The following is an 11,774-nucleotide window of genomic DNA, read 5'->3' on the forward strand; positions in this document are numbered from 1 at the left end:
ACACAGACACACTCTCTCTCTCTCACACACACACACACACACACACACACACACACACTCTATCTATCTCACACACGCACGCACACACACACACTCTCTCTCACACACACACACACACACACACACACACACACACACACACACACAGTGCTGCAGCAGATCATTCTCTATTGGATTCATTAAAAAAGTCTGATGAAAACTCCCATTTTTTCTGCCAAATCAGGCATTTCCAAGTAAAATACTGAATAAGGACTTACAAAGAATGAATGTCTAACAGCTACAGTATTTGTGTAGTGGTGGTTCACATTAAACTGAAGCCTGCAAGTTATCACATTTTGATGAAAGATACAGAAGTCAAACACTTTAGTGTCTTCAGAACATCATCAGTGAATCATTCGCTCGCAGGGACAACTCAGGCCATGACATCATTCGGTCTCCGCAAGGGTACTGTCTAAGGTAAAGAGTACAGACTCAACGTAAACAGTCAGGTTGGACAAAGTATTGAGGTTGCTCAGGTACGGTGGACTGTCTTATGGTTCTTCTATGATGTCGTGTCAGCGTGGGTGGTTCCTTCAGTGTACGCTTCTAGACAAAGTGGACTCGAAAACCAAACGAGCGTTTTATATTGACACAGACCTGTCGTGAAAAGCTGTGCGAGTCTGAACTTGCGCATTAAACGGTATCAGTACAGTTATAGCACCACATGCAAATATTGCCTCTCATTTGTCTGTGGTGACACGTGACAAAGTCGTCGTCTGATCCCTCGCAACGCGTGGTCAAGTAAATATCCAAATCCACATTATGTATGAGAAGAAAAAAAACCAGTGTGACCCGTACGAGTGGGTTCATCGGAGTACAAACATGAAGATTATTTATTATCAAAAAACGTGAATGTGTTTAACATACTACTCTGACTCACTAGATATTCTTATATTAGTATTTTGCAAACTCAACATAGTATGGTTTCTCAATTGTTACATGTCACAAATCTAGTGTATTGCATAACTCGCGAACCTAGTCTTTTCTTACACTTGCTGAGAAATTAAGATAGAGAAGTACAGTAGAAAAAAGCACATGAAAGAAATATACATAAAAATAATTATTCTTAAGGGTAATATCAAACATGGCTAATCATTATTAATGAATACATGGTCCAGCTAATCTATCTAAAATCCCTTTCATAATTTTTTCTTATTTTCCTATCGATCTATCTATCTGAGATGCAAAATAATAATATAAAAATCTTAGTAAGGGTTAATAGTACGCATTTTCGTGAAGAAATTCTAATACAACTAAGTAAACTGCATATGTTCACATAAAATTGTATTAACTTATTATAATAACACTTTATACAGATACTAAGATATATAATACTACATTAGATATAATCGAACCACCACTAACAACACTATAGACTACATGTCCCCTCGTATGCTTTCTCTAGTAAGCTATTATTTTCAGAAAACACCGCCAATCCATTTGAAACTTGAAATCGTTTTATTTGTTGTTGGTTTTTTTTGTTTTCAAACAGACTTTTTCACAACAATGCCAGATATGGATCTTTAAAATGCAGAAAAACAATCACAGACAACAAATCCATAAATGGAACTCAAAAATGCAGATTTGCTAAAGGATGTGAATTTTAGTTCAAGACTTTACCGAGAAGCTAAAACACCATCATGCACAGAGAGAGAGAGAGAGAGAGAAAGACAGAGAGAGAGAGAGCGAGAGAGAGAGAGAAATATAGCAACAGAGATGGAGAGAGTGAGCTTAGTCATACGATAGAGACTATAGCACAGCGAGGAGAACATGAGTAGAGAGAGAGATAGATTATATTAGAAGCGGAAGAGGCCTAAAAGGCAGCTAGAGAGAATCTGGAGAGGTGGGACATCTCGGAGCGAGCAACTGTGTCACGTACACAGGATGCAGCACCCACGTCCATAATCGGAGATAAGAGAGAGAGAGAGAGAGAGAGAGAGAGAGAACAAACCTGTTTAACACTCTACAAGCGCACAGCAGCTGACAATTCATTTAGTTTTGCCACAACAACACAAACTCAAAGGGCCACAAAAGCAAAGGTGAGCGTCAGCAGAACGATTCAAGCGTCTGTAATATTTGTTCTTTGAGCATCTGATGTGACGGGAACGATGTGAGCTGAAGCAGGGGAATTCATCAGCTCTATACAAACCACTCATTCCTAATTAACAGTCTGAAAAATAAATGTACACGTTATCGTGATCGTCATAATCATACACTCGCTGTAGTCTGAACTCTAAAGTCCGTGTTTAGTGGTGTTAGACAGGACTTCCCATTGGTCCTTATGGGAGGCTGAGGAAAACAAAAGGAAACCTAGAGGAGACTCTGATCAACTAGAGGGGACATTAAGCACCTCCCCAAATAAAATAAAAAGGTCATGGAGGAAAACAAAAGGAAACCTAGAGGAGCTGCAGGAGCCAGCGGGCAGAGACAGAGAGGTGTGTGTGTGTGTGTGTGTGTGTGTGTGTGTGTGTTTGCTGGATCCAGTGGTTGTGGTCAGAACCTCTCCGCTGCCGGCAGCGTCCGACTCACTTCAGTAGATCTCTGATGGCCTCGCTCTCGGCCAGCATCGACGCGCTGACCAGAGTCAGGACCTTTCCGATCCTTAGGGAACAAAACAGCACCCTGGTAGGAACACGCACACAAGCACACACACACACCCAGCACACCACGAACACCACAACACACACACACACACACACACACACACAGATTAAACACACAAGTCCTGCAGAAGAAACATAAACAAACACACACATTTGCAATCATCCTTATAAACCCACACACACACATACACAACACTTCTTTGATTCAATACCAAACTAACACAACACACAACACTAATACAAACAAAAACCAAAAAAACACACAAAAAACAATAATACACACAACAACCACTAAAGTACACAACACTATAGTATACAGCAAAACATTTTATCATCTTTAAAAAATAAATGTTACAAAATCATTTTTCTGTGATTTGTCTGATAACAGTTATGATTGCGACAAAAATCCCCAGGTTTGCTGCGATTCTTCGATTTCTTTGTTGGGCTGCACAAAATGTGAAATACAAAATGTTTGATTATATATTATTATGGCTATCATTATTATTATTGCTATTACTACTACTAAATAAATACATAAACAAAATAAATTATAACTGTAAAGCAGATGAGTATTTAATAATAATAACTATAATAATAATAATACATTTATTTTACAGTAGAGTTCTAAAAATTTCAATACTAATAATTAAATCACATTCTCTCATCATCAAATGTAATATTTCTATGATTTTGGAAAAACAACAATTGCAATGACAAAAATAAAAAAACATTGTTGATTGCCTTTGTTTGTAGAGCTGCACAATTTATATATATTTGACTATTAATTATTTCTATTATTACTACTGGTACAACTTCTACTAAGAAAATAAAAGTACCAAAATACAATAACAATTAATTATTTAATCATCATCATAAAAAACATAATCAAAAAATCAATACTAATATACAATACACCATTAAAATAAAAAAAAGCAAAATTAATAATTCATTCAACAAAATAACAAAAAAAATACTATTTATTATAAAACAATAAGACCAAAAAAATATAATATTATACACAGAAACAGTACAATAATAATAAAATCTAAAAAAACAGCACATAACAAATCAACAAAACCACACCTATATTTGTAGCAATAGCCAACAAAACATTGTATGGGTCAAAATTATACATTTTTTATTTTATGCCAAAAATCATCAGGATATTAAGTAAAGATCATGTTCCATGAAGATATTTTTGTAAATATATCAAAACTTAATTTTTGATTAGTAATATGCATTGCTAAGAACTTAATTTGTACAACTTTAAAGATGATTTCCTCAATATTTTGATTTTTTTGCACCCTCAGATTCCAGATTTTCAAATAGTTGTATCTCGACCAAATACTAACACACCACACATCAATGAAAGCTTATTTATTCAGCCTCAGATGATGTACAAATCTCAATCTCGACAAACTGACACTTAAGACTGGTTTTGTGTCCCAGGGTCACATACATAAAATAAAATAACAACAATTAAAATACAAACCTTCACAATCAAACATGTCATCAATTTTCAAGCATCAGGGTTCATCACAGAGGTTTTCATCAATCCACGTGGAAGCAAGGTTGTGTTTGTAAGGCTACAGCAAGCAGTCTACAGGAAGAAGAGCTGCATTTCTTTGCATTGCTTGTGATAAACTGTAAAAGTTCTCTGTCCTTCACAGTTTCTCCTGACAAAAATCTTATACTCAAAAACAATTCGGTAGAAAAAAAAAAAACATCATTCAATCAAGCAACCAAAAAAATAACAACATTGTTCTTCAACAAACAACGCAGCTCAGAAAACAGGTTCTGTGTGAACGGCCCCGAATTCTGCGCTTTCATCCAAAATAACCAGACTTCACGTTCTGCCAGATTTCACCCCACACGACATTATTCAAGAAATAAAGAACAATTTACAGCAGATTAGCCTTCCACCGGACCAATAAGAGCTGATCACAGCGAATCTCACGCATAATCTACAGGAGCCGGCCCCGCGGGGCCCCGAGACACGAGCGTAATCGAGCGGCGCCGCCCTTTACAGAAATATTATCCTCCGGGCGGATCGATGCGGGGTATTGATCGTCACTGAATTATTCCTCTTCACACACAACACCCAAACCAAAAAACATCAAACACCTTAATATCAAATCTCTCGCCGCATAATAAACGTCTGTTTAGCTCGCTGTTTGTTCTCAGCACTGATGCATGCTGGGTAGGAACTCACGATACAAAAAAAACGCTGTGTTCTGTTTCTCAGCACTGATGGCGCTCTCAACCATATCAGCATTAATAAAAGTCTGACAAAAAAACTCAACCATATCAGCATTAATAAAAGTCTGTCGAATGCAGACTGTGAGGATCATAATCCAGACGTTCCTCCTCACAAATCATCTACTCACACTAAACTCAAGCATTTTCAAATAGCTGATGACACAAGCATGACTTCATTAGCATATAATTTGCATATCGACACCTATTGGGTGTTCAGCAGCTCAAAGCTCAACTACACATCTAACAACTCAAATCACAAAGCGCTCAATAACACATCGATAACCTAAAAATACAGCACCTTTAACTACACAACACTGACTGGACACATGACACATAACTAATCAAAACAGACTCGACAAATGTCACACGAGTTATTAAAATAGTATTTAAAATAATAAATGAGATTTAAAGCTAATTTTCTCTAAAACCTAAATTTAAATGAACTTCAAGGGTATCAACAGAATAAAACATTTACTTTATATATCTGATAACCGATACTTTAAAAAAATTTGTATTTCTTATTTTCAGTTTATTATTGTTATAGTTATTTTAGTTAAGGTGAAAGCTTTAGCATAAAATCTGAAAATAATTTATGGACTGATTTCAACCCCACAAATTCCAAATCCTTAATTAATGAGGATTACTAACTGAATAAAACTAGGGTAATCAATTATTAATCCAATTAATCACTATAAAAGTTTTTTACAGAATAATATGTGTGTATACTGTGTATATGGTTATTATGTAATATAAATACCCACAACACTGCATTTGATTTTATTCAGAAGGATCTGATGATTTAATATTAAATTATTTATTAATATAAAATTAAATTAAATTTATCATAGGGCACTGTAAATATTTTAACTAAATATATAAGTTATGTGTGTGTATTTATATATACAAATTATAGGTACACATACATATATTAAAACCAGGAATTAATCGTATTATCATTTGCCGCCTAAATTAAAACATTTATTTTTAAAAGATGTTCTACTTAGTTTTTTCTTTTATACTTTATTTTAATTAAAAAAAATTAAATGCTAAAATGTGTAGAAATATAGCTCTTAAAGAATAAAATGAATGACATGATGCCATTCCTGCTTCAGTGGCTATTTTCATGCTTAAAATCATTGTTAAAATGTAAAATATAAAGTAAATTAATTAAAAATAAAAGGGTATCAACAGCTTTTTTTTTTCAGGTGTGAATTTAATCACTAGTTATAATTTTATTATTTTTCATTTTATGATGTTTTTTTTTACAGAATAATGTTATTGAGAGACAAACGGACCGAACTAAATTAAATCATTTAAAAATATACTAAGCTTTGATTAAAATATAAATTAAATTAATGATAAATTAAAACAATTAAAAACAGGAAACTAAAAAAAAATTATTAAAAAATAAATTAAAAATAATAAAAAAAATAAAATAATTAACAATAAGGAAATGAATAAAAAGTTATAAATTAAAAAAAATAAAAAATTTAACAAAATTAAATAAAAAAAAAAAAAAAAAAAATATGAAAAAATAAAAAAAATGTTAAATTTAAAAATATAAAAATTTTAACAGAATTTGGTAAAAATGTTAAATTTAAAAATATAAAAATTTAAACAGAATTTGGTAAAAATTTGAAATTTAAAAATATAAAGATTTAAACAGAATTTAGTAAAAATGTGAAATTTAAAAATAGAAAAATTTAAACAGAATTTATAAAAAAAAAAAAAACACTCCCAAAGGAAACAAAAATATTATTAATTTGTAATGGTGAACTTTTACTAACTTGTTAAATTGCAGAAGTTTCATGACTGCAATTAATTACTTTTTGATTACTAACACCATTAAAACAAAAATAAAAACCAAATAAAAAACAAAAAAAAGGAATATTTCATAGGGCCCTATTACTGGCTGAATCTTAAAGAAGGGATTAAACCCTGCAGTATGTTCCTGTGTGCGTATTCAACTGGCTGACTGCTGAAGAGGGATTAACACCCTGCAGTAATTTTCCTGCGTGCGGGACGACCATGTGATCCGTGTGGATCTGATGACAGAATAAGCTGAGTATTCCCTGCACAAACCCGAAGTCACGCCTGCGGCCGTCCTGAGCAGTCAGAGGGATCTGAGCGATAATGTGCTGCGTTATATAACAGTGTTCTGACGCTCCTATTCAGCTTCCTGCACAAACATAAAGATCCTTTCCCCCTCTGAACGCACAGCGCACTGCGCGACATATCCACAAACAGGGAAGAAAACGTCCTAGCAATCTGAGCGCTCCGACATCAGGAACTTAGGGGAGTCTTTTCCTAGTGAAGAATGCTGCTTATTAGCTGACGTCCCAGATCAGCTTTTTCACAGGTTCACACCCCAAAATGGACAATTCATCTTCTTTTTCTGATGGTTGCTGCTTCGCTGCGGGTTTCGTCTGTGGCACTCTGATAATTTCAAAACTTTCACAACACTGTGGCCCACATGTTTGTGCCTCTATTGATCGTGTTAGTCATGTTCAAGTACATAATATTCTGCTTTTCACTATTTCGCCAGATCACAAAAAAGATTTTTTTACTATTTCCGGCTGAATAATTTTGGTTGCAGAATATTCTTTGCATCCCTACTGATATATAATATTAATATATATATATATTATATAATATATATATATTATATATATATATATTACATACAGTATAGATCAAAAGTTTGCAGTCGCTGCGCTCACAAGCCTATTTTGATCACATACAACAAAATGTAAATATTGATATATTATTACAACTTACAATCTTTTTTTTGAGCCTTTATTTCTGTGATGCAAAGCTTAAATTTTTAGGAATCATTATCACCTGATCCTTTAGAAAATCAATTCTAATATGATGATTCATTATAACAAAGTTGGAAACAGTTCTGCTGCTTAATATTTTTAAGCAGTGATCCGTTTTTAGGATACTTTGAGGAATACAAATAAAAAAAAAAAAAAAAAAAAAGTATGTTTTGAAAATTATAAATATTTTTTAACTGAATAACAATCTACACTATGGTCAGTAATTTGGGGTCAGTAATTTTTTTCTTCTTTCTTTTGCTTTTAATAAAATCACTACTTATATTCAGCAAGGAGTTACAATACAAAGTGTGATAGTAAAGAAACTATATATTAAGAATTATATTATTCTTATAATTATTGTTTTTTTTTTTGAAATAAATGCACTTTTTAAACCTGTTATGCATCCAAATATATTATACAGGCAGAATTGTTTTCCAACACATCATGATAAATGGAATATTAGAATGATTCTAAAATGATCATGTGTAGACTGGATGTTACATGATGACAACTGAAGGCTGGAGTAATGATGCTGAAAAAAATTCAGCTTGTGCACACAGGGATATAAAATATTTTTAAGGCTATATTTCAATAGAAAAACTATTATTTTCTAGTTGTAATAATATTTCAACAATATTACTGTTTTTCTTCTGTATTTTTGATCAAATAAATGCTGGCTTGATGAGCAGAAGAGACTTCTTTTTAAAAAACATTAAAAATAGTAATGTTTCCAAACTTTTGACCTGTACTGTATATAGACAGTCACCACTGATAGCTAATGCTAAATATATTGTAGAAACTTCATTTTCTGTAAAGCTGCTTTGCAACGATTTGTATCATGAAAAGCGCTATACAAATTAACTTGAATTGAATATACATAGACATACATATATATATATATATATACGATCATATATATATATATTATATATATATACATTATATAAATATATATAATATATATATATTATATTATATATAGTTAAAAAAAATTGTTAAAAAATAATAATTAAGAGTCTTGACTATATTTTGATTATTAAGTTACAATTCCTAAACAAATAAAACATAATATTATGTTTGTTAATATTTTATTTACATTTATTTGATTTGTGTTAATATTATTTTTATCTACATATTAAACAAAAATATCTATAATTTATTACATTATTTAAATCATTTTAATTTTGCTTAGGATTATTCCGTAATGCACACAAATATATTGATATTTAATCTCTAAATAATTTTTGATGAATATCCAGCCCAAAAAATGTTTTTTATTGTGTTAATGCAAAAATTGCATAAAGTTAACATACAACTTGTCTCTCATCCAGGCAAAACTGAGCCTGAACTCACCTTTTTGATACCAATTTATGATTCTAAATAAGAAAGATATTAATATATTTATTGTTTGTTATAAATAATGTAATATTTTAATAATTAACAAAACAAAAAAATGATTTTTAAATGCATTTATATAATACTGAATTATTTTAATAATTTTAATTATATAATTTAAATGTATTTTGTTTTTAGTGTTTCATAATGTGAATAACTGGATTATCCCACAATAGGCACAGACTGTTTATGCAATTATTTGTTATTTAATCAACAAATCATTTTTGTTGAATTTCCACTGGAAAATTGTGATATATAGTGTTACTGTCATCTATTACATCATACTGTGATATAAGACTTTGCTCAGCCGCCCACCTGTATCTCTCACACACACACACACACACACACACGTCTCACTGAGCGGGAGGACACGTGAATGCATCACTACCTTTTCTAGAAGAATCTTGACGCAGGTCACGTGACCCTCGTAAGTCGCAGACAGCAGCGGGGTGATGCCGTGTTTATCTGGAGCCTGTCGAGAGAAACAGCAGAATTCAGAGGCAACCGGAGAGGAACATACAAACCCCTGAGCACATCAGTGGAATTATCGTTACACACAGCATCTAGATGCATGCTGGGATATCGGGCGTCTTCAGAAGTCTCTTATCTCAGGAGCACTGGCTCCTTCTGTCCTGGAGAGCGAGCGCTGACAGATGCACGAGTGCTCAGGATGGGACAGAGATCAAGAGCATCTCAGAGCACAGACTATTCTTTCTGAAGGAGATGCGAAGGGTTTAGTTCAAATCTGGGTTATTATAGTTAACTCAAAATAAATAAATAAATACACATAAAAAATTTAATAAACACTAACTAAAAAAATGTGTATATATCAGCAAAAAATTATCTTAATTTGATAAAATAACTACAACTGAAATAAAAATAAATATTAAAGAACAAACTTGGTGTTTATTATTTTAAATATTTTAGTGTATTATAATTATAAAAAATATTCAATATTTTATATAACCATTAAACATACATATTTAATATAATTTAATAACAAACATAATGCTAATTAATATAAATAATTTATTTATAATATTCATATTATATAATGTTATTTTAATACTTATAATTTAGGAGTTTTTTTTTTTTTACCTCATTCATTTCATAATATGAAACTGTTTTTGTAGTATTTAATTTCACTAGATTATCCCAAAATATGCACAAATAGGTTGATATTTAATCTATAAATCATTTAAAAAACATAAAAAAAGAAAAAACTAATAAGAATGAAACACACACACACAAAAACTAAATTACTAAAACTTCCACACACAAACAAAAAAAAAACCAAAAAAACTAAATCTTATTTGATAACTAAAATATTTTTTTTATATTTACTTTTTTTTTTAAATACTTTTTTAATCTTACAACTCTAGCCTTTTCTATTCTATATTAATTCTACCTAATTTACTTTATCATTCATATATATATATATATATATATATATAGTATGTATACACACACACACAAAATATATATATTTTTCTATTCTATCTACTTGTTTTTCTTTGTGTGTGCATAAGTGTGTGTATATATATATCAAAAATGTAAAACTTTAAATAAAATAAAATAGAAAGTACAAAAACGAAAAACTAAAATAGTTAGGGTTCAATAGATTTTTTCTAAAAGAAGTCTCTTCTACTCACCAAAGCTACATTTGTTTGATCAAAAATCCAGTAAAAACAGCGATATTGTTTGAAAGAGCTGTTTTCTCCCTGAATTCTGCAGAAGTGGACATGCTGACGGTTTGATGCTATCAGGTGTGCAGCACTAATATCTGCTCTGACTCCACACGCTAAACATTTACACACTGGAGCAGATATTCATCTACACACACACACACACACATACACACACACACACACACACAGCAGGAGGACAGTTACGTTCACATCGGCTCCTTTAGACAGCAGAAACTCCAGCATCTCGGCCTGACCGCAGTCTGCAGCGTAATGAAGCGGCTTGCGTCCTCCTTCCAGAGTCCTGTTCACGTCCTCAGCCTGCACAACAACACACACACACACACACACTTAAGACAAGTGCATATTTAATACCATTTAGGAAACTTTAGCCATTATGAATGATGTCTAGAATATTCAATAATATTATTCAATATAATTATAGAAATCATTTATTATTTTTAAATTATTTATTTGTTATAATAATAATAATAATAATAATAATAATAATAATAATAATATTGAATTACACTATCTAATGGGGTTAACTTCATCATTAAATAATATTTATTTTCAGAATTTAGAATTATTTATTTATTATAATAATAGTATTAAACTACACTATCTAATGGGGTTTGGGTTCATTATTAAATCAATTCAATTCAAAAGCTTTATTGTCTATACCCAATGGGGTACAAAAAAATAGTCTTTATTATATATATTTAATAATAATATTTATTATTCAAAATAATTCTATTGGATAGTGAATAATTCACTGTTCAATATAATTGCATAACCTTTTAAAAACAATTTAATATGGTTTAGGATACTTTAGTCATTATTATAATATTGGATATTAAATAAAATTATATTTTTAAATATAATTATATAAATAGTTTATTATCAGTATTATCTATTAATAGTAATTAAATAATATTTAATAATATTAAATACACTAATAAAATTTATATTAC

At 31.0% G+C, this 11,774-nt stretch overlaps 1 protein-coding gene across 1 annotated transcript in view; it reads right to left on the minus strand.

Annotated features, from left to right (window-relative positions):
* Window positions 1–9,374: 9,374 nt before the first annotated feature.
* Window positions 9,375–11,774, minus strand: part of LOC109064932 (myotrophin-like) — a 5,447-nt gene continuing 3,047 nt past the window's right edge. Inside the window, exons 3-4 of the mRNA XM_042721572.1 lie at window positions 11,008–11,121; window positions 9,375–9,587 (exon numbers count right to left, since the gene is read on the minus strand). Of these exons, the coding sequence (XP_042577506.1) occupies window positions 9,390–9,587; window positions 11,008–11,121 (312 nt within the window). The 3' untranslated portion in view covers window positions 9,375–9,389. The remainder of the gene's footprint in view (window positions 9,588–11,007; window positions 11,122–11,774) is intronic.

The sequence above is a fragment of the Cyprinus carpio genome, chromosome B4 (genome assembly GCF_018340385.1).
Source record: "Cyprinus carpio isolate SPL01 chromosome B4, ASM1834038v1, whole genome shotgun sequence".
Classification (NCBI taxonomy): Eukaryota; Metazoa; Chordata; class Actinopteri; order Cypriniformes; family Cyprinidae; genus Cyprinus; species Cyprinus carpio.